Genomic DNA, 24,049 nt, shown 5'->3' on the forward strand with positions numbered 1-24,049 from the left:
ACAACAGATGAGAAAAGTTTGGATTGGCTTGAGCGTACCGGTGGTAGAGCTAGACGTCGTTCGTCAGAGGAGCGCAGCGGTCTGGAGGTAGTGTAAGTCTGTATGAGGGCATTCAAGTAGGTGGGAGCAGAACCGGAGACTACTTTGTAGGCAAGCGTTAGAGACTTGAATTTGATGCGGGCCGCCATAGGTAGCCAGTGTAGCTGGATGAGCAGCGGGGTAACATGTGCCCTTTTGGGTTGGTTGTAGACCAGGCGCGCCGCCGTGTTCTGGATCATCTGAAGTGGTTTCACTGCGCAGGCTGGGAGACCTGTCAGGAGGGCATTGCAGTAGTCGAGTCGTGAGATGACTATTGCCTGAACCAGAAGTTGGGTAGCATCTTGAGTCAAGTAAGTCCTGATTTTCCGTATGTTGTAGAGTGCGAAACGGCATGACCGGGCGACTGAGGCAACATGATCTGAGAAGTTTAGTTGGTTGTCGAGAACAACTCCTAGATTTCTTGCAGTCCTGGTCGGTGAAACAGACAGGGAGTCAAATTTGATGTTGATGTCGTGGTGTATGGTAGGTTTAGCTGGGATGACCAGCAGTTCAGTCTTTGAGAGGTTCAGCTGGAGGTGGTGTGCCTTCATCCATGTAGCTATGTCTGAAAGGCAATCCGAGATCCGTGCTGAAACCAGGGGGTCGTCAGGTGGAAAGGACAGATAGAGCTGTGTGTCGTCTGCATAGCAGTGGTATGAGAAGCCGTGCGAACGGATAATCTGTCCCAAGGAGGTGGTGTAGATAGCAAAGAGGAGGGGGCCCAGCACTGAGCCCTGGGGGACCCCTGTGGTGAGATGGTGAGGTGCAGATAGCTGACCAAGCCATGATACGTTAAACGAGCGTCCTGTGAGGTAGGATTCAAACCAGGAGAGAGCAGCTCCGGAGATTCCCATGTCAGCGAGTATAGAGAGAAGGATACGGTGATTAACCGTGTCAAAGGCAGCCGATTATAACATATTACAAAAAAACATGTACCGTATGTCTGTTGTTGATTCCGTGCTGCATTCCTTCCTCATTTCCTTTATAGTTCAGTGAGATGTAAGAAATGGTGTAATAGATGGAGAATGGACATTAGGAGGACCTAGGAGAAGCCTGTAGTAATAGAGGGAGAATGGACAATTAGGAGGACCTAGGAGAAGTCTGTAGTAATAGAGCGAGAATGGACAATTAGGAGGACCTAGGAGAAGCCTCTAGGACTAATCATTCACTGAATCCAAGGAACCTCATAGCCTCACGGGCTACAGAAACAACCAGCCTTGTGCCTTCATAATATTTGTCACAGGCATTTGAACATGTTTATGTGTGTGTGTGTGTGTGTGTGTGTGTGTGTGTGTGTGTGTGTGTGTGTATTATCTGAGACCTCATTAAATATATGTGGCCCAGATCATTTCAGATTTCTCCATTACTGTAGGTGTGTTTGCAGTCAAATGTCAAACTCAATAGTGACTCACTACTCAAAGTGCCTTAAGTGCACTTAAAGTCAGCCAAAGCTCAAGCTAGACTACATTAATTTATAAAACTTAAGAAAATGAAAAGTATGATGTTTTAAAAATCATTCGATATGTGTGTAGAGTATCAGTACAGGCAGGAGCTCATGCCCACTCCTGAGCTGTAACTTACTGCAGTGGTTTTAATTGGCTCAGGTTTTTAAACAATCCGACAGGTCCACCCAGAAAGGACAAGCTGTCGGTGAGTGTTACTGGCGTTTTAGGAGCTTAGGTAGTGTGTATTTGAGTGTGAGTGTGTGTGTGTAAGTGTGTGTGTGTGTGGAGGAGTCCAGTGTTATTTTTAGATTCTGGGGGCCGGGAGGAGAGGCTGACTTCTTGCAGCTCCTGTGGGGGAGCACAGGGCCTCATTACACTGCTCCAGAGGACAGAGTTGAATAACCCTGAACCCCTCTCTACCACTGACGGGATGTGTGTGTGTGTGTGTGGTAGTGGAGTGTGTGTTGGGGGGGGGGGGGGGGGGGGTTATGGCTGGTGGTTAAGAGTCCTGCCAGCTTCACTAAATCCTGTCCATCTCCTCCATCCCCCTTGTGAGTGTGGTTAGAGCCCTCAATTTGCCCATGAGTGTGAGTGTGGTTAGGTGGTTAAAGCCATACAGGCTCCCCTCTCCTCCTCTCTCCTCTCCTCTCCTTTCTTTCTCTCTCCTCTCCTCTCTCCTCTCCTCTCCTCTCCTTTCTTTCTCTCTCCTCGCCTCTCTCCTCTCCTCTCCTCTCCTTTCTTTCTCTCTCCTCTCCTCTCTCCTCTCCTCTCTCCTCTCCTCTCCTCTCCTCTCCTCTCTCCTCTCCTTTCTTTCTCTCTCCTCGCCTCTCTCCTCTCCTCTCCTTTCTTTCTCTCTCCTCTCCTCTCCTCTCTCCTCTCCTTTCTTTCTCTCTCCTCTCCTCTCTCCTCTCCTTTCTTTCTCTCTCCTCTCCTCTCTCCTCTCCTTTCTTTCTCTCTCCTCTCCTCTCCTCTCCTTCTCTCCTCTCCTCTCCTGGGCTATTCCTGCATTTTTCACATCCACACCCCCCCCCCCCCACACACACACACACACACACACACACACACACATACACAAAGCTCTGTTGTTTGAGTGAAAGTGTGTGTATGTGTGAGAGAGAGAATGAGGGAGGAAGGGAAGGGCTAGAGAGACAATGTCTCTGAGTAGAGTACCTAAGTGTGATGTTGCATTTCCATGACGGCAGAATCACTGGATCTAAACAAACTTTCGAAGTGGCTTAAATAGCATTGAATGTAGACATGTGGCATCATTTCTAGCTAATAAAAATAAATATTGCCATTTAAACGTGTTTTACCTGCTAGGCAGCAGCTTAGCCACATAACACGGATTCCCTGGCAGGTGTATATATAACAAAATTCCAGTGGATATGGCGTGACGTTTTTTGCCAAAAAAGTAAAGCCAAAACACGTCCGTGAATATAAGGATTTTAACCGCATGCTGTGAAGTCAGAGAGGGTTAAAGTGGAGCTAGTAATCAAGGATCTTTGGTGAAGTTACATGCAGGTCTCTTTTACGGAGGAAACCCATGCTAAAATAAAACTATGTAGTCACGAATTTGATCGTGTTGGTATGAATATATGTTGTAGTATGTGAATCCTATAGTGTAAAAAAAATATACTAACGTCTTAGAAACGTTGTAAAATTATTGAAATAGATTAAGAAAGCCATCGCTATGGTGATTACTATGGTTAGATTGATTTGTTTAGATCCAGTGATATCGCTGCCTTGACAACGCTACGTCATGGCTTTCATACTCTATTTCTCTCTCACACACACACTCACACATTCTCTCTCTCTCTCTCTCTCTCTCTCTCTCTCTCTCACACACACACACACACGCAGACGCACACACGCAAATCCTTGTCTGGGCCATTTCAGCTCTGTTCATTTCACGACATCAGCATCTGTTGGGTAAAGTCAATCTACTCTTTCAGCCAATCAGAAGGTACACCTGGACAGACACATGCACACAGGGTAGGGTGCGGGCTCTAACTGTATCCACCAATTAGTATCTGGTTACCAATGTCAATCCGCTCTTTCAACCAGTCAGAATCAGCTTACCTATGTCAAACAGCTCTTTTATCCAATCAGAATCTGCTTACCAATATCAGTCCCCTCTTCCAGCCAATCGGAGGGCAGCACGTGGCAGACGGTGGCGGACCTTGTGGAGCAGGAGAAGCACACAGTGGGTGGGCTCTATCCCAACACCGTCTACCTGTTCATCGTACGCGCCCTCAACTCCTATGGCCTCAGTGACCCCAGCCCCATCTCTGAGCCCGTACGCACACTGGGTGAGTATGTGTGTGTATGTGTGTGTGTGTGTGTGAGTGTGTTTGTACGTGTGTGAGTGTGTTTGTACTTGTGCGTGTGCATGTGTGTCCACATGTTCATTGTATGCTCCCTGAACTATAGCCCTTAGTGACCCCAGCCTCATCTCTGAACCTGTAGGCACGCTGTGTGTGTGTGTATGTACGTACGTGTTTGTGTGTGTATGTGTGTGTGTGTGCTTATGATGCCTGTGTGTGTGTGTTAGATGGTGACCCCACAGATGAGAGTGTTGGGGTGCAGCGCATCCAGACTGATTTCAGAGACGCTACGGTCTTCCTGAACCCTCCCGCGGCCCTTAGCCCCACCAGTGTCCAGATCTCCTGGGCTGTGAGTCTCTCTCTCTCACACACACACACACACAAACCAGGACAAATATGCTAAGAAACAGTTTCTACCCAACAGCCATAATCTCACTGAACGGTGCTACCATAGCATAGCTTTATGTTTTACATTTTACAAATGTGGATGTGTATGGGTGGGATATGTGTGGGGTGTATAGTTTTTATGCCTTTTATGTCCATAGTAACTTTTTTACTTATTTATTGCTACTTTTGCACTGAACAAGGAATGCACTTAATTTCATTGTACGTGTGACAATGACAAATAAAGATATTCTATTCTATACAGTATTCTACACACACACACACTCCACACACACACACACACAAACACACACACACACACACACACACCACACACCACACACACAGACACACATACACACAGACATGTAAAGCAAGTCTTGCAAGACTGCTGCATAGACACAGCCAGCTATCCATCAGGGTTTTAAACCAACTGACTTACTCAACTCTATCAATGTTTCAAATGATTCAGACTGTTTTATATCAGGTCTTTCAGGGCAAATAAAAGTGACAGATAAAGGTTTTGGTTGATTAATTTTTTTATTTGATTGATTATTATTTATTTGTGTGTGTGTGTGTGTGTGTGCGTGCGTGTGTGTATGCGTGCGTACATGTGTGCATGCGTGCGTCTGTGCATGCGTGTTTGTGTGTGTGTGTGTGTGTGTGTGTGTGGGCTTGTGCGTACATGTGTGCGTGCATGTGAATGTGTGCGTGTGTGTGTGCGTGTGTACATGTGTGCATGTGTGTGTGCATACATGTGTGCATGTGTGTGTGCGTGTGTGTGTGTGTGTGTGTGTGTGTATGTGTGCGTGCGTACATGTGTGCATGCATGTGTGTGCGTACATGTGTGCATGTGTGTGTGTGCCGGTGCGTGTGTGTGCGTGCGTACATGTGTGCATGTGTGGGTGCGTACATGTGTGCATGTGTGTGTGCATGTGCGTGTGTACATGTGTGCATGTGTGTGTGCATACATGTGTGCATGTGTGTGTGCGTGTGTGTGTGTGTGTGTGTGTGTGTATGTGTGCGTGCGTACATGTGTGCATGCATGTGTGTGCGTACATGTGTGCATGTGTGTGTGTGCCGGTGCGTGTGTGTGCGTGCGTACATGTGTGCATGTGTGGGTGCGTACATGTGTGCATGTGTGTGTGCATGTGCGTGTGTGTGTGTGTGTGTGTGTGTGTGTGTGTGTGTGTGTGTGTGTGTGTGCGCGTGCGTTCATGTGTGCATGCATATGTGTGTGTGTGTGTGTTTTCTCCCCCAGCTGGAGGGCCATGCTGACGCGGTGCAGGGCTACCGCCTGCTGTATCGTCCACGAGGCAGTGCCTGGCTGGTGCAGGACCTTAAGGCGGACTCACAGCAGGCATACACACACACACTCTCCGAGCTCCGCGGCGCCACCGAGTACGAAATCAAACTCAGACCTTTCTTCAGCCACGGGCAGGGTGCCGACAGCCAACTGGTCACCGTACGCACACCTGACGAAGGTAACGCCCGTTCCCTCAGTGAGTTTAGCACTGAATGGTGTGTGCGTGTACTCATTGACTGAGTATATGTACTTCAGCATCCCGGTTATGATCGGGATTTTGGAGTATTTCAGAACTTTGGATAAGCCCTTAACCCTGGTTTTGATAAATCGGTTATGCTAGGTGGAGTACTCCGAAAGGTTTCATGTATACACCTTATCCCGGTTTATCATGCAAACGCATCATTGCATTAGAAACCGGGATAAGGTGCTAACAGAACTTATTATTATATTGTTTGTAACCGGAACTAGTATTCATCATGTATACAGGGATATTAATAACCGGGGTTTTCTGTGTTCATGTAAACACCATATCCTGAGTATGATCAAAATTGGGATAAGCCTCATAACCGGGATACGGAAGTGCATGTAAACGCAGTCATGGTAACACTTTCCTGTTCCCTTAGTGTCGAGCAGCCCTCCTCAGAATGTGCGCGTGATGCCGCTGGTCAACAGCTCTATGGTGCGGGTGACCTGGGCTCCCCCCGCCAACCCGCAGAATGGTATCATCCAGGAGTACCGGGTGAGAATGAGGACCAGGATTAGCTGTGGGGATGGGCTTGTGGGTGGACTTGCCTGTCAGGCAGGTGAAAGTGACATATGTTTGTGTGTATGTGTGTGTGTCTTTGTGTGCTTACGTGTGTGTGTGTGTGTGTGTGTGTGTGCATGTGTGTGTGTGTGCGTGTGTGTGGGTTATAGATTTGGTGTGTGGGGAATGACACACACACACAGGTGAACAGGAGTGTAGATGGCTCTCTCCACTCTGCTCTGCTCGACGGGCTGCTTCCTGAAGTGCTCTACCAAGTGGAGGTTGCCGCGGTAACCAGTGGGGGTGTGGGTCCTCGCAGTCGACCTGTCATGGTCTTTTATAGTGAGTCTTGCCACACACACACACACATATTTAGAAGGTTCCTGCTTGATAACCCTAGTGAAATGCTCACAAAGGCTGCTCTGTTGGTGCTGTTGTTTTTTGCACATTAAGTTTGGTTTGTTCGTAATTTTGTTTTAGTAGTTTTGGTCCTTTGGTTGGGCATTCAGGTTACTGGCACCACATGTCATACCATGAAGGAAGGCCTTTACGGATCCGGGTGGGTGCAACATGCGCATTGTTGTACCCTGCGCCATGTTGGATAATGTCAAATAGGCTTGGTTTCTGATTGGCCACTGTGGGCAATCCCCTACCTATAGCACAAATACTCTCATGTGTATATCTGACATTACTATCAATGCTGTCTGTACAACCATTGTCATTTCTCTGACCCCTCAGAGCCCTCAATCCCAGCGCTGAATGATGACATCATCAGCTTGTCAGAGCAGATCACGGGTGTGGTGCGTCAGCCGGCGTTCATTGCAGGCATCGGCGGCGCGTCGTGGATCGTCCTCATGAGCTTCAGCGCCTGGGTCTACTGCCGACACCGCCGCCGCAAGCAGCTCGGACACTACACCACCTCATTCGCCTACACGCCTGCAGGTACACACACATACATACACACACACACACACACACATAGACACTCTACACACCAACTCATTCTCCTACACACCTGCAGGTACACACACCCACAAGAGCACTTCTATCACCGACCTATTCTGTGTGGTATTTGTGGTGGACTTGAGTAGCTCAGACAGACTCATTGTGCTCTCTCTCTCTTTCTCTCTCCCTCTCTCTCTCTTACTCCTTTAGTGGGCTTTGCTAACAGTGAGGGGCTCATCAATGGGAGGTATGTGCTTTTTTCCTTCTCTGAAAGCTTCCATTCTCCAGCAGATCACTCAGGTCACAGCTACAGCATTGTGCTTTTACATTACATTGTATTACATTGCATAACATTTGGCTGACACATTTTTAAACAAAGCCACTTACAACATGGTAAACATTTTAAAGCTTTTCAAAAGCAATTCTCACAGCAATTCTATAATGATTTAAAACCATTTAATAGGTAGAGTACAATAAGAACAAGTGCATCAGTGAGTGCTGTTTTTATACAGTCAGGTGTCAGTTCTAGTCAGGTGATAAGTGCTAGAATTAGCAAGGCTAACACCACTTTTGTGTTCTTTTTTCTTTTCCTCCAACACCACCTTCTCTTCTCCCTTTCATTTTCCCTCCTCTCTCTCTCTCTCTCTCTCTCTCTCTCTCTCTCTCTCTCTGTCTCTCTCTCTCCCCCTGCTCCAGGCCAGGGATGGGCTCAGATCTCGGGAACTACCCCTGGTTGGCGGACTCCTGGCCCAACACCAACTACCCTCACAACGGCAAGGACTCGGTCAACTGCTGTGCAGGCAAACAGGATTCAGCTGACCGATACTACAACAGTAAGAACTCAACTCTACTCATAATACAGATACCACAACAATAATACCTCAAAACCTACTACAAACACAGATGTTTGCTCAAACTCTAAGCAACAGTTTAAAAATAGTCAAAAGATAGGACACAAGATAATGTTTATATTATTGATTATATAAAATATTTGCTGTATTGGTTGAAATGATTAAAACAGATTAATGTCTGTATTACACTGTAAACATGTATAACTGCTAAGGTAACAATCAGTAAGCTGCTTGTTGTGAAAATCAAATACTTATGTAGGCTAAACAAAGCAAAACAAAAGTTCCTCCAATCGAGGTAGAATAATCTGCCCCCCCTCTCTCTGGCTCTGATTTTCACCCAGACATGGACTGGCTAATGTGTTTTTGAGTCTCCATGCATATGCCCTTTACCAAACAGCACAGGAGCCATTACCTAAAACAGCTCAATCCCTCTATTATAATCATGTCGTATTCGAAGACCTAAATTAGTTAGATTGATTTGGAGAAAAGGCTAGTCTGGAAGAAGCAGTGTGTCCTCACCAGGGCTTGAAAACGAAATTATTTTTCAAACGTTCCGTTCCGAACGGTTCAGGTAGGCCTATGTTTAACGTTTTCGTTCTTGCATGCGTTCCGCCACCAACATATCGGTCCTGAACCGGTTCGGAACGCAACATATCGTTCGTTCTTAAAGTTCCGGCAGTGTTTGGCGGGCCTATCAAGTCTATTTTTGTGGACTTTAGAATAGACGTACTCATTATTTCCCCTTGATTTAGCCTATACCGTAGCTATGCCCCAAAATAATAAATCACAGGCGGCACCCAAAAACATTCAGATGGGCTATCCATCCCATAGCCTACAGATTTACTGTAGGCCTAACCTATGCCTATAAATCATTTCTTATCAAAAATATTTCTGGATACGTGCTAAACTCCTTACCTGGTTGCAGCCTAAATTTTATCCATATGGAGATCTTCAAATGCTTGCGCTATAATTCCAACCCTATTTATAAACGAACCTGTCTGTTGCTGACAAGGCCTATCTCAAATTTCCCGTTAATCCCGTTTGCATAGAATAGGCTATAATTGCGCAAACATTTCAAATCCCGACTTTAAAACGACAAGGCGTGGACAGGCAAAATAGGCTATTATGCATAGGCTACAAGCAATTTCCAAATCAGTTTCAGTAGCCTACGCTACGAGCTGGCCTAAGATCCGAAGTGGCAGACGGATAGGTTACATTACAACGGCAAGACAAAATATACACATTTGGACCAAATGTCCATTTATTCGGGGTTTTTTTTCAAACTGCAGAAATCAAATTATTAGGTTGTTCGCCTACAATCAAACGAGTAGAACACTTAGGATATGCTTTTGTGAATTTTTATAAAATATATAGAGAACGAAAAAAAACATTATTAACCGGTTTTGTGGATTTCAGAATAACGTTTCTGTTCCGGAACAGTTGAAGACCATTTTGTTTTCGTTTCCGTTTCCGCTCCTCGTAAAATTCCGTAAAATTCCGTTCGTTTTCGGTTTTCGTTTTCGTTCCTTGAACCGGTTCGGAGCCCTGGTCCTCACAGCGTGTCAGATCACACAGGCTACAGCACAGAATGTACCTGAAGAACAGCTTGGGTGAAAATATAATATGAAATATGAGTTTACCAGGGGCGTAGATTTGCGTAGGGACCGAAGGACGTGTCCACACAAATGTCAAATTACGACTGAAATGTCCCCACCAATATTCAGGTTGAAATGGGGAAAAAAGCGCTCACATGCTCTACACAAAGAGTTAAATCATTTCTCACTTCAGTGCTGCGGATCATCTCGTACAGATCGTGTAATGTGCAGTAGCCTATAAGGGTAAATCACGCTGATTTGAAGTTACCTATAATAACTACCAGTGAGCTGCAGTCTCCTGCGCAGCATGGCGCAGCGCTTCAGCTTCACTTCACTACAAGGCATATGAAGTGCGTCCAAATTCACCCATTCTTCTCTGTTGAAGAAGTAGGCTACTCATCACACATGTGTCACATGAAAGAGCCTTTTCTCAGCTTTTAAACGGTGCTAGCTAGCCACAATTGGCTGTGATAAACAGTTCACGAGAAAAATAACTTGTATATAATTATTCTCTGCGCCCATCTCCACATCCATTCGTCTCGGTGGAATATTGTAGGCCTACACACTCTTCACGCAACACATGACAAGCCATATATCAGAATAAACAGCAGACCTTACCGAACACAAAGGCATTCCCGTGTATAGTTAGTTGTTCCAGAGTAATCCGGTTTTGAAATAAATTGTAGCAAAATTCAACATGGTCTTTCGGCTTTAAGCATTTCTTAAAACTAAGCTGTGCTTACATCGCCTATATATCTGTAAATATTAGAATCAGAGAATATACAGGCAGCTCACAGTTAAGACTTTGTCAATGTAGCCTTAATGATTTCTTTTCACAAAATGCTAAGCATGCATGTATTTAAGTTTCTTAAAACTGAGCTGTGCTTAAATGGGTCAATGCATGATTTCATAACAGACCAAATAGAAAATAAATGTTAAATATAGCCTACATATCTGTACATGTTAAAATCAGATTATGTAGGCTACACAGTATAGTTAGATCAAGTTGGACAGTAGCACATCATGGATAGTAGTTGTACAGTGGCACATTTTAATCATTTTATATATCTATAGTGGCTGGTGAAAGAGTTGAGTGGCTTTTTTTTTTTTGGGGGGGGGGGGGGGGGGGCGGGGTTAGTGGGTAGTGTCCTCACCAAAGCTCAGACCAAACCTACGCCCTTGGAGTTTACGTCCTCCATTTTAATGATGGAAGCTGCCTCACAGCGCCACCTATGTGTGAAGCTGTAGTAAACTCAGCAGTCAGTCCTGAGTTAGTTATGCAGACAAATAGCTCTGTGGGGACACTGGGTTTATGTGCTTCACAGATGCTCAGTCCTGAGCTAACGTTAGTTGCCCTGTAGGCTGTACTAGAGATCAGTCCTTAGCTAACGTTAGTTGCCCTGTAGGCTAGACTAGAGATCAGTCCTGAGCTAATATTAGTTTCCCAGTAGAGCTCAGTTCTTAGCTAATGTAAGCTAACGTTAGCTGCAGGGTTGGCTCATGACATGACTCTGGCCTCTCTCTCTCTCTCTCAGCAGTGGGCATCTCTAAGTACCTGAGCCACGGCGAGCGGTTCAGCCCCTCGTCCAACGACGGCCCAATCTACAGCACCATCAACCCGCACGAGCAGGAGCAGGAGGAGGAAGAGGAGGAGCTGCCGGACTACACGTCCCAGTATTCACAGCGCACCAACCCCTACGCTAGCTCCGCCCTGCTCTCTAAGGCCGACCTCTACAGCCTGGAGCGAGAGCTGGACGCCTGGACCCTGCAGTCTGAACACAGCACCGCGGAGTATGCCAAGCTGCACTACCACAACACAGGCAATGGTATGGCACACTCTCTCTCTCTCTCACACACACACACACACACACACACACACACACATACACACACACACACAGCACCATGGAGTATGCCAAGCTGCACTACCACCACACAGGCAATGGTATGGCACACACACACACACACACACACACACAAATGTGCACAAATTAATAAACAAATATTTTGTTACAAACTACAATACGATACGATTCGCATCTAGATACATGGGCACGATTCGATACAAGAAAAGATACATATTTATAAAAACGATTCAGTACGATTCGATGCAATGCGATTCGATGCAATTCGATGCAGTTCAAGAATGGAATGGAAAGATTTTTTATCATTTCCTCATGATGCACATTCATTTTATATTATCAATTATCATGGTCATGGTTGTCAATTAGGCAAAAAAAATGCCCACACACACACACACACACAGTACAACAGAATACACCAAGCTGCAGTACCACAACACAGACAGTATGGCACACACACACACACACACACACACACACACACACGCATACACACATACACACACACAATCGATTAAATTTGGAATAAAAAGTGACAGTATTGTGTATGTGTGTGTGATAATATACTCCATGTTTATGTGTGTGTATATCTTAACATGTTTTTGTGTGTGTGTTTGTGTGTGTGTGTGTGTTGCAGCTAAGCTGATGACGTCCTCATGCCAGTCGGGTGGCTCGCTGGACTGGGCAGATGTGCTGGCACTGACGTCTCAACGGCAGCCAAGGGAACACACACACACCGAGGACAGCAGAGACCAACAGCACAGGTCAGAACACACACACACACAGACACACACACCGAGAACAGCAGAGACCAACAGCACAGGTCAGAACACACACAGCGGCCATAAGCCAGGGTCCTAATCTGTGCTGCGAAGCAGATGAGAACCCCCCCATGGATGTTTTTGCCACCATAAATCATTTCATAACATCATTTCCAAATACCCAAACATGCCGAGAAACATGCTTATTCAGGTGTGTGTCAGGTGTCAACCTCCCGTTAACACAGGTGCATTGACAGTTGACTCATTCTAATTAAGATGTCTTAACCTCATGCTAACTCAGGTGCATTAACCTCACACTAACTCAGGTACTTTAACCTCCCACTAACTTATGTGCGTTCACCTCATGCTAAACCCCTCAGGTGTGTCAAACTCATATTAACTCTAACCTCGCACTAACTCGGATGTGCTAACCTCACGCCACCCTGCGTAGGCAGCACTAAGGCAGTCCTGCGCACAGCCGTAAGTGTCTCTGCTGAAATATGGATGTGCGTTGTGCGGCCGGTGTTAGGAGCTGTGCTGTCTCCTGATGGGAGTGGCTCCAGGGTAATGTGCTGTAATGGACCTCATATGCCAGAGTGTTGCCCCCTCGGTGCCTGCCCCTGCCCCTGCCCCTGTTGCTCAGCACAGGCCGCTGAGCCATTAGCTGCCCCACCACTGAACCCTTTCAGAGTGCGTGCTCACACACACTCACACACACACACACACACACACGCACTCACACTCTCTCACACGGACACACACACTGCAGATGTCCAGAACATGCACACACACACACACTGTAGCTTTCCTGAACATGCACACACACACACACACACACACACACACACACACACACACACACACACACACACACTGCAGATGTCCAGAACATACACACGCACACACACATACACACACACACACACCATCGTATCTTATCGCTAACACAGCAGCGCTCACAGCTCAGGCTGGCACGAGGTAATGAAGTTACAGACGAGACAAGAAGGAGACGGAGATAGAGGGGGGAGAAAGGGATGGAGGGAGGAAGAGTGGAGGGGAAGTAGAGATGGGGGGATAGATAGTTAGAGTGAAGAAGGAGAGAGGAACAGACAGATTAGGGGAGGGGGCAGAGAGGCAGGAAAGAGAGAGGGGAAAAAACAGAACGAGGGAGGGAGAGAGAGAGGGAGAGAGAGAGAAAGTTGTGGAGATGAGATGCCAGTTGCTGGGCCTCTGCTGATCCTCCCCAAGTATAGCCTGCAGCAGAAGAGGAGAGCTGCAGCTTCACGGACTGCCACATCTCATCGGGGCAAACGCCCGCAGGGAAGGGGCTTACTTGGACAGGGTGTGTGTGTGTGTGTGTGTGTGTGTGTGTGTGTGTGTGTGTGTGGGCATATGTATGTGAATGTAGTGTGTGAAACTCTGCTATGTGTGTTTTTAAGTGTGTTGTGTGTTGGTCTGCACAATTTCATGGTCTCATTTTCTCTTAGATTCCATCAGTAAATTCTTTAATTCTGCTCATGTCTTTGTTGTGTCTCTGCTGATCTGCGCTGTGATGTGACAGGCCCAGCCAGTTGGTGCTCTGACGTGTCCAGCGCGGTCCTTTCGCTCTGGGCAGGGTTACGTAATCCTGCATTACAAATGGACCACAGAGTGCCTGTTCTGTTCTCAAGTCAGAACATTGGCAGCTTTTTTTTTTTTTTTTAAAGGAGTTGTTTACTCTATATAATATAATAAAGGCGCCTTTTTAAAGTGACACTGACCTTGTTTGTGACCTCGAGGCTGAATGACGGAGGAGATGAATGGATAAGCGTCCGTGTTCAGCCATGACAGCTGTTTACATGAGGTCTACTAGGTATGCTGCTTTGCATTGGTGTGGCCTCCTCACAGCTGCCGCCACTGTGTGTTTGCCTATCCGCGCTGTGCAGTTCAATAAAGGCTGGAGTGTACAGCAGGAACATTACAGTAGCAACAGGAAGCATCGGGTCAGGGACAGGTCCCCTTTATATAATAAACTAGTCAACAAACAAATAAATGAAGCAGTCGATGTTTGGCTTTCTCGAGACTTGAGGACGAGGACGATGAAACACGTTTGAATATGAAACATATTTTCTCACTTTCTCAGAGGAAGAGGCTGATTCTTTTGTCCCTGCTCTCTTTCTGTAGCTCTGAGGAGGATGAGGAAGACTGGGCCCCTCCTCTTCCGGAGCGGACCTACCTGATGGACACTCTGAACCGTGACACCCCCACCCTGCCGCTGAGGGGGTGCCACACCCCCTCCTACTGCACCTCATACAGCCTACAGTCCACCGCCTGCCTCACCCCCTCCCCCCACGACGAGCCTCGCGATAGCCACGCCTCCCGTCTGCACCACCTCGACCTCCTGATGAGGTAGGGTGCACTCGCACCTCCCCTCCCCCTCCCATAGGGTGCGCCAGAGAGCCCTGCACTGGGAATATGAGGACAGAGAGGAGATCCGAGGGTTTTATTACCATAGATATTAGAAAGCTAGATACCTCATTGGGCTCCAGAACATACGTAAATAGCGCCACCATCTTGGTGGGGGCAACAATCATTGGAGGCCAATGGAGGAGCATGTGTCTCTGATTGCCGGCAAGTGTTTCCCATAGACAGTAAAGGTGTTGCCCCCAGCAATATGGCGGCCACGTTTACGATGCCACCTAATAGAACTCGACGGACAATGCGGTATCTAGCTTTCTAATATCTATTTTTACTGTTTAATTTTAAATGCTGAGACCTCTAGGTTGTCCTCTGTGAGATCAGTTCTGACGTAACCATTCTGATTGGCTAACAGGAGTCCAGCCTGTGCTCCAGGCTCTCCCTCCCACCAAACCTGTGAGACTCTGCTGACCAATCACGAGTCAGGTGACATCACTCAGCCACACCCCTCTGGCCACTGGCGTGACATCATGCAGATAGAGGGAATCTCCCCAGAGGATTCTGGGAAAGGTGGGTGGTCTCCAACAGCAGATGACTTAATGCTACATGTGAGCTGCTTAGCCTTAGGAATGCTAACCCTGTTCTGTGCTCTGATAGGTCAGTTCTCTGCATTCTCCCCTGATGTCACCTCACAGTCGCCAAAGCCGCGAGGCAAGAAGAAGCCCTGTAGGGATGGCCACGCCCGACACCAGCACAGCAACGCTGCAGGTAGGACACACACATACATACACACACACACACACACACACACACAGACACAGACACAGACACAACAGCACCACACATACAGACCAGACGCCAGCACCGCAACACTGCAGGTAGGACACACACATACATACACACACACACACACACACACAGACACAGACACAGACACAACAGCACCACACATACAGACCAGACGCCAGCACTGCAACACTGCAGGTAGGACACACACACACTCACATGTACACACACACACACACACACCAGAGCTTCCGCTAGAAAAAAATGGTGCCGGTAAAAGTGACCGGCAGAGGTTTCGTTTTCCGGACATTTTGATGATATGCCGGTCAAATATCCTATTATCGCTTCTTAATTAGTCAAGTTGAGGAAAACTGGAGACAGGCTATGTAGCTTAAAGAATGACATAATCAGGCTGAATAGAATGCAACATGTTCATTAGCCTAACTTACGTAAACATGCCTAACAAGATCTAGCCAGTATGTATGTTTTCATGGACAGCAAGAGTCCGCTTCGTTCATTGTTTTAAAAAGGCTACATTGTTTGTTGCTGCTACCCACGTTATCTCCAGTGGTTCCACTGTTTAACTTGCACAGATGCGCAAACACAAGAATGAGCGCTCACACCACTACCCCCTAAGGCTATGCCTCTTTATTTGATAACAATAAATTAAGAAATGTTTCCAGTGTTTCCCATACATTGACTAATCTGTGGCGGGCCGCCACAGATTAATATTCTATGTTTAATTTAAGTTAATTTAATTTCATTTAAATTAAATATAAGGTCATATCCTTGCATTGCCATTGAGCTGCGCTTTTTACGCACGCAGCCTTTCCTTGCCCCGCCCCGCTCTCTCTCGTAACCCGCTGCCACTCCTCTGCATGTGCATTTAACAAAATATTCACGATTGTTGAAGGATTGTTGTTGCCACATAGAAGCATTGCATAGAAGACGTCTGGTTAAATTGCTATTAAATCCGCTTAGCATCGTGACCATGCTACGCAAATTTGTTCAAAACTGCTGCATTGAAGTGAACTCTGCTAAGGTCTTATCACAACATAGTAGGCTACATTGAGACTAAACTAAGTTAAGTTATGAAATCAAGCAGTATCTCAAAGCTAACGTTAGAATACTGTTTGGATGTTGAATTTAGCATGCTTAGCCTACTTACAGCTGCTTGTCAATTTCGTTGAAGGGCTCATTTTATTGACTCTGACACTGAATGTTTGCAAAATCCCGATGTAAATGGAAAAGTGTTTTCCAAAATTCAAAAGTGCTTGTCCCAAGGAGAAGTACGAACCTTTATTTTAACTATGTAGAAAACGTTATGAATTGCATCCACACATCAGCAGCCTTTTAACTGTGTTACAATTGCAAGGGTTCCCTCAAACGTCTTAAAGTGACAGGCAATCAATTAAAGCTATACACTACCAAGACGATCTTAATAGAGATTTAATTTTGTCGGACATTTCATTTTTTTTCCGGAAAATGTTCGGTAATTACCGGACAACGGAAACCCTGACACACACACACACTCACTCACTCTCTCTCTCTCTCTCTCTCTCACTCACACACACACATACACCCACACACTTACAAACACAGGCAGGCTGGCAGACGCACAGACAGACAGATCTAACTAGGTCTGGGCGATATGGCTGAAAACTGTATCACGATATAAGTATTTCATATCGGTCGATATCGATAATTATTGATTTTTAAAACAAATCTATTTCAGATAAGGACCAGAAGGGGAAAAAAGTTCAACTTAAACACTTTTATTTTAAACTTAACCTTCCTCTGATTTTTAATCACCTCAGTTATCAATCAAAGCAAACAGGGGAAAGACAATCACGAAAAACACTCAAATAAATGTGCACATAAGTCTGAATGAAAAGCAGCACTGGTTGAAGCCTGGAAATATTGTAAACAAAGTAGCTTAATTTGCTAGTTTATCATAGTCTACTGGTTACTGTTCAGTTTCCCCACGTGTGTTTTAAGTTTCAAATAATATTTTATACTTATATATATTATATACTTTTTCTCCTTGGGACAGGCCCGTTTGAGTCTTGGAAAATACTTTTCCATTTGCATCGGGATTGAAATAATTAGAACTTAGCAGTCAATTTGAATGCAACAGTTTTGAACAAATTTGTGCAGCGTGCTAATGATGCTAACCAGATTTAATAGCAATTTAGCCAGTCTTCTTGCACGATTGTGAATGTTTGGATTACATGTGCATGAGGGATGCGCCTGTTGAGAGGGAGAGAGAGAGAGAGAGCACGGGGCAAGGACTCATTGAGAGTCTGTGTTGAGGTAGGCCTACTTCTATCGCCTACTCTGGTAGAGTTGCACATACAATGCAAGATATTTAGCCTATTTATTTATGGACAACGTAAGGCGGGAGGTGTGTGTTTTAATTATCGAATGTTCTATCGAACTTATTTTTTATTGATATCGATTACATGTCTATTGCGATACATATCGCTATCGTTTTATTGCACAGCCCTAGTTCTAACTCAGGAGGGTCTTTGAGGTGTTTTGAGGTACACTAATGCCCCTACTCCCCCCAACATTTGCAGACCTGCCCCCTCCCCCTGAGCCGCCCCCCATGCATGAGCCCTTGCAGCTCCTAGTGGACGTGATGGAGGGGGGCCGATCAGAGCGGGGCAGGATGGAGGGGGCCAGATCAGAGCGGGGCAAGAGGAGGCAGGAGAGGGGCAACAGCTTGGCAGGATCCACCGAGAGACGCAGGGAGAGACCAGCACGCTGGAACCCAGAGGGTGAGAATACACACACACACACATTTATTCATAGAAAGACACACACACAGTGAAGACTGTCTTATCTGGCCTGTTCTGCTGTGTGGTCTGTAGATGAGGATCTGCTGCTGCATTGTAAGCTGACCGGATTGGCCAGAGATGTGGCAGGGGGTCAGGGGGGGTCCTCTCTGACTGGGAGGTCCTCTCTGTCGGGCAGCCTCTCCTCTCTCAGCTCCCCCCCCAACACACACACACCCAGAAGCCACCGGAGAGAGCAGGTAAGACACACGCACACACACACACACTCATATAGGACACACACACCCAGCAGCTGTTGGTAAGAGCAACACACACCTAGCAGACACTGGTACACTGGTGAGAGCAGGTAAGACACACACACACACACACTCACACTCATATAGGACATACACACACTCATATGGGACACACACCCAGCAGCTGCTGGTGAGAGCAAGTGAAACACACACACATACACACACACACACACATAGTCCAGCACATTCACACTGTCACTCAGAAGTTGCTTAGAAGGTGCTTAGAATTGTTATCATTAGACGCAGAGGTTTTAAACCAACACAATGGTGCTAAAGGCCATGCTGTATAACTCGCTGGCAACCACAGCAGTCTACTTGTGCTGTTTGTTTGTTTGTTTACTTGAGACTTGCATATCTTTGGGGCAGGATTGTGGATCATAAACAAAAACTTACCTTAATCCTGCGCAGACTGCACCGGAATAAAACAAAAACAAAAACAACTTTTCATTTCCTGTTTGGAACTCCATCATGTCTATTTGGAACCATCATAACACAGGCTCCATGTGGCAGAGCCATCATAACACAGGCTCCATGTGGCAGAGCCATCATAACACAGGCTCCATGTGGTAGAACCATCATAACACAGGCTCCATGTGGTAGAACCATCATAACACAGGCTCCATGTGGCAGAGCCATCATAACACAGGCTCCATGTGGTAGAACCATCATAACACAGGCTCCATGTGGCAGAGCCATCATAACACAGGCTCCATGTGGCAGAGCTAAAGTGACGAGGCTTCACTCTGGTCTCATCGTCTGGGGGGAGGAAGAGTAAACTACCTCCTTACCGCAGGACAGGACAGAGTGCACAGGTGCAAACTACCTCCTTACCGCAGGACAGGACAGAGTGCACAGGTGCAAACTACCTCCTTACCGCAGGACAGGACAGAGTGCACAGGTGCAAACGCAGACGCAGGTGCAGGCCATACCTGTCCTGTCCATGTGTGCTTCCAGATAGCACTGCTGAAGGGGTCAGTGGTCCACATGATAGCATGGCTGACTGGGTCACTGGTCCACCTCAGTGATGTTTCTTAGGTGTCCTGAGAGATGCTCTGACTGTGGTGTTGCTGTGTGTGTGTGTGTGTGTGTGTTTGTGTGTGCGTGGATCCTCAGCACATCTGAGGGGAGCCAGAGGTCACCTGCTGATAAAGTCATCCCAAAAAAGTTGCTTCCACCACCACCAACCCTGTGCCGCTTGGGCTGGTTTCCATGGAGATGAAGAAAAAACGACGTCTCTTTGAGCTTACCCTCAGCTTCGCCAACATCAGCTCTGCCAATGTCAGCTTCCCTTCTATATTTGTATGATGATTTCATATTTATGTTTGTGTGTGTGTGTGTGTGAGAGAGAGAGAGAGAGAGTGTGTGTGTGTGTGTGTGTGTGTGTGTGTGTGTGTGTAAGCCATTTTCTCCAGCTCCACATGTACATAGTAAAATGCAGACTCTCTTTATACCGCTTCTGTCTAAAGGGAGAACTCTTTTGGTCTCTCTCTCTCTCTCGAATGCACTCTGTCTCTCGCTCTCTCTCTCTCTTTCGCTCTCTCTCTCTCTCTCTTTCGCTCTCTCTCCCTCTCTCTTTCTCTCCCTCTCTCCTACGCCGTGCTGTCATCTGTAAATGTGCCCGCCTTCTAACCCCAGACATCATCCAGCACAGTAATTAACACTATTCCACATGCCCTGAAAGCTATATCCTAGGGAGTGTGTGTGTGTGTGTGTGTGTGTGTGTGTGTGTGTGTGTCATTCATAAGGCCGTGTGTATTTCTGACCAGCGAGAGGTTGTTCTGCCTGTTTGATTGCCCAGCTCCACCCTCTCACCTTAGCCTGTGGAAGAAATCAACAACCTTGTAATTTCAATTGTGTGTTTGCTGTGTAGAAACTGTTTCGTTTGAATAAATTATATTTTGTGTCGCGTTTGATTATTTGTAAAAGCCGTCCAATAAAAGCATTTGTGCAAACTGGAAGATGCCTCTGTGTGGCTGTGTGTGTGTGTGTGTGTGTGTGTGTGTGTTGGGGTTTGTGTGTAAATGGCAAATGGACTGCATTTAGCACTTATGTAGTGTTTTTCTACTCATTATAGCACTCGAAGCACTTTACAAGTCATTGCCTCTCACTCCTTCAAACACACCAATGCCAATCTGCACACTGGGAGCAGGTGTGGGGTTCAGTGTCGTGCTAAAGGACATCTCCACAGGAGCACAGGACGGTCCAAACCTGGGACGATGTTCAAAGACTCCTCAACCTCCTGAGTCACTGTCGCTCAGTGGGGGACTGAGTGTGTGGTTGTGTCTGTGTGTGTGTTTGTGTGAGTGACTGAATAGGATTAAATGAATAGAGAATCTGTGGATACTGACAGTGTGTGTGTGTGTGGCTGTGGGAAGAGTAAGTGTGATTGTGTGGCTCTGGGAGTAGTGTGTGTGGCTGTGGGAGGAGTGTGTGTGTGTGGCTGTGGGAGGAGTGTGTGTGGCTGTGGAAGGAGTGTGTGTGTGTGTGTGTGGCTGTGGAAGGAGTGTGTGTGTGTGTGTGGCTGTGGGAAGAGTGTGTGTGGCTGTGGGAGGAGTGTGTGTGTGTGTGGCTGTGGAAGGAGTGTGTGTGGCTGTGGAAGGAGTGTGTGTGTGTGTGTGTGGCTGTGGAAGGAGTGTGTGTGTGTGTGTGTGGCTGTGGAAGGAGTGTGTGTGTGTGTGGCTGTGGAAAGAATGTGTGTGTGGCTGTGGGAAGAGTAATGATGCTGCACACGAGTGTGACGGCTCTACATTGTGCTATACTGATCAGACCCAGTTCTTATGGGGAGTCTCTCACCGCTCAGCCTCCATTGTGGTGATGTCTCTGTAAAACAGAAATGTACTGAGAAATGAATAGGGAATAATCCAGAACTTCACACAGAATGGTCAAACAAACATTAAAAGTGCATTTACATCTAAAAGAGGCGGTATGAATCTTTTTGCATGAAGGAAGACACATTGAGAGTCACACATTCACCGGCACACCAAAGGGACGCCTCCCACACAAGACAACTGGTAAGAGAGAGTACACACACTCCCAAACACTTTCACACGCACAATCATCAAATCACCACTTTCATTACAAGCATGCAGATGTACTATATAAATATGTACTGAATATACACTGTGATTTCACAGTTGAGATTGGAACATAAAAAGAGCTTCCCCTGTCTCTGTATGTGTGTGTGATGTCTCTGTGCTTTTATACTGTAACTGCTGCCTGTCCCTTTCCCTGCGCTGGCACAAGCCTGCCTTGACCCAGAGTAGCTGCGATCAAAGGTGAGAGTTTGTGTCTTTGTTGTGTAGTTAAACTCCCTGCTGCTCAGCCGACCCAAAACTGGGTCACGTTTGGACCCGTACTTTAGTGAATTGTTTTTCGTGATGGCGCGGGAGTTAAGAACACCGCATTAGGGGGGAATAAGTAGGGGGGGGGGGGATCAAGGCCTCCCTAATTCATTAAATGGGACAGTGGATTATCAACGGGCCATGAAAGGCACACTTTTTGAAGACAGCTCTCTTCACAAGCGCATAGATCTCATTGGGGGGGGGTGTTGTGATGGGATAGAGATAGTGCGTTGAGCCATTTGGCGTGTGTGAATCCGCAGAGATGGGCTGATAATCCGCAGGGTGTACAGCACATGCTTGGGTCGGGGGGGTCGCTCATTGTGCAGCGATGTGATTTCTGTTTGTTTGTGCGGAGGATTAGAATCTGTGTGATTTCCCGCTCGAGTCGCAGCCGCTCTCGCTCTCTCCAGCCGAACGAACAGGCGTGCAAGCGGCGGCAGCACGGCTTGACAGATCTGACAAGGGGAAGTTTGATCGCCGTGACTCACGCACCATTTGCCTCGAAATGACGGCGGCAGCGAGCAGTCAGGCAGATGAGCATGAGATGTTTAATAAAATCTCGGAAACGGCACACAAAGCAATACAAATGTGACACATGCATGACTTAGTTCCTACCCATTTAAGACAGGGAGGTGTGTCTGAGGTTGAGGGATGGAGGGTACTACGAGGTTATAATATATGTGACAAGGGGTATTGATATATTGATATAGGCCTGGATGATATTTCCTCAATCAGCTTGCTCTCCCTCTCTCTCCCCCTCTCGCTCTCTCTCAAAGCTCCCTGGGCTAACTGGAAAGTGGTCTGGTTTTCATGCAAATGAGTGTGTCTCCAATCGGAGTTTGATTATGAAGTAAAACATTACCTGCGTCGGAGAGGCGCACAAAAACAACTGAAGGAGTGCACTAGGCTGAGTAGGATAATGCTGAGAGGAGAGGAGAGGAGAGGAGAGGAGAGAGAGCTCAGCGCTGGCTGATGGGAAGCTTGTGGGGAGGCTGCCACCTAGTGGCGAGTTAAGACAAACTGTCCCAATGTGTCAACAATTTCAATGGTAACTATTTAGAATCAGAAGTCAAGTCAGAATCGAATTTCTTTGATGGCCTGTGACCAAATATGACGGTAAATGAAATCTCTTCTCGCTTCATTTCAACTGTAAAATAATGGCAGTGTTTGGCTCTGTTCGACCATGTCCTGGTCTGCACTGCAGCACTGAGTTGGCAGTGTCGTCAAAGCACAGAATGTCGTCTTGATCTGCGCTGGGGGAAACGGGCCCGCGTGTTCCGTCATGGAGGTCACTGCACATGATAATCCAAAGTGACTCTGACCTGTTGGCAATATTACTCACAGCTCTCTTACCCCGTTCAGATTTGCACAGAATGCTGTGATATACATATATCATGTGTGGATATAGTGCATGAATTAAAATAGTTTTAAATATTTCACGGTGCTTTAGATTTGATATCCAGTCAACTGACCCCTTTTCACCCTGGAGCCTAAAGGGCTGTATTCCATATTAAAGACCCAGCGGTCGGTGGAACACCAGCACCGAGAGGCTCAGCATGCTGTAGTGAGTACACACACACACACACATACACACACACACACACACACACACACACAGTCAACTCGACACACATACACACACACACACACACAGAATCCACACACACACACACACACATACACACAGTCGACACACACACACACACACGCATGCGTGCCTCAGCTAATGAGGGGTGACACACACATGGAGAGCCAGAAGCTGCTGTCCCCCGTCGTTAAACGCCCGTCGCCGTTACACATCCTCCTTTTTCCTCGGCCAATTAGAGCCGGACGCCCCAGAATGCCGCAGCTATGCTTAATTAATGTGCTGGAGCCTGGCGGTCCTGTTGTCTGCGTGTGTGTGGCCCAGATAATGGGAGCCTTTATATCTCTCTTTCCGCTCAGCCCTTCAAACAAACAAGCCCAGCCAGCCAGCACTGCTTTGTTCTCAGTCTCGTGCCTCACTGTGTCCGTGCAGCAGGAAGGTGATCATTTGTAAAGTAAAAGCCGAGTGCATCAGATGCCATGTCCTAACTAACCAAACTAGGATAGCTCAGCGAGGGCTTTTCTGAGTGCATAGCAGGGAGGCAGGTTTC

At 46.8% G+C, this 24,049-nt stretch overlaps 1 protein-coding gene across 2 annotated transcripts in view; it reads left to right on the forward strand.

The window, feature by feature from the left end:
• LOC121688757 (roundabout homolog 2-like) overlaps positions 1 to 20,498 on the forward strand; it is a 63,237-nt gene extending 42,739 nt beyond the window's left edge. The window contains exons 12-27 of one of the 2 annotated variants that reach the window (XM_042068563.1): positions 3,666 to 3,832; positions 4,075 to 4,196; positions 5,493 to 5,715; positions 6,161 to 6,276; positions 6,453 to 6,624; positions 7,021 to 7,224; positions 7,438 to 7,474; positions 7,924 to 8,060; positions 11,209 to 11,499; positions 12,173 to 12,299; positions 14,460 to 14,684; positions 15,109 to 15,263; positions 15,351 to 15,461; positions 18,059 to 18,259; positions 18,353 to 18,516; positions 19,687 to 20,498. In XM_042068563.1, the coding sequence (XP_041924497.1) occupies positions 3,666 to 3,832; positions 4,075 to 4,196; positions 5,493 to 5,715; positions 6,161 to 6,276; positions 6,453 to 6,624; positions 7,021 to 7,224; positions 7,438 to 7,474; positions 7,924 to 8,060; positions 11,209 to 11,499; positions 12,173 to 12,299; positions 14,460 to 14,684; positions 15,109 to 15,263; positions 15,351 to 15,461; positions 18,059 to 18,259; positions 18,353 to 18,516; positions 19,687 to 19,695 (2,461 nt within the window). In that variant the 3' untranslated portion in view covers positions 19,696 to 20,498. The remainder of the gene's footprint in view (positions 1 to 3,665; positions 3,833 to 4,074; positions 4,197 to 5,492; positions 5,716 to 6,160; positions 6,277 to 6,452; positions 6,625 to 7,020; positions 7,225 to 7,437; positions 7,475 to 7,923; positions 8,061 to 11,208; positions 11,500 to 12,172; positions 12,300 to 14,459; positions 14,685 to 15,108; positions 15,264 to 15,350; positions 15,462 to 18,058; positions 18,260 to 18,352; positions 18,517 to 19,686) is intronic. The other variant, XM_042068564.1, reaches the window with a different exon arrangement.
• Positions 20,499 to 24,049: the final 3,551 nt, after the last annotated feature.

This window comes from Alosa sapidissima, chromosome 17, assembly GCF_018492685.1.
Source record: "Alosa sapidissima isolate fAloSap1 chromosome 17, fAloSap1.pri, whole genome shotgun sequence".
Lineage (NCBI taxonomy): Eukaryota > Metazoa > Chordata > Actinopteri > Clupeiformes > Clupeidae > Alosa > Alosa sapidissima.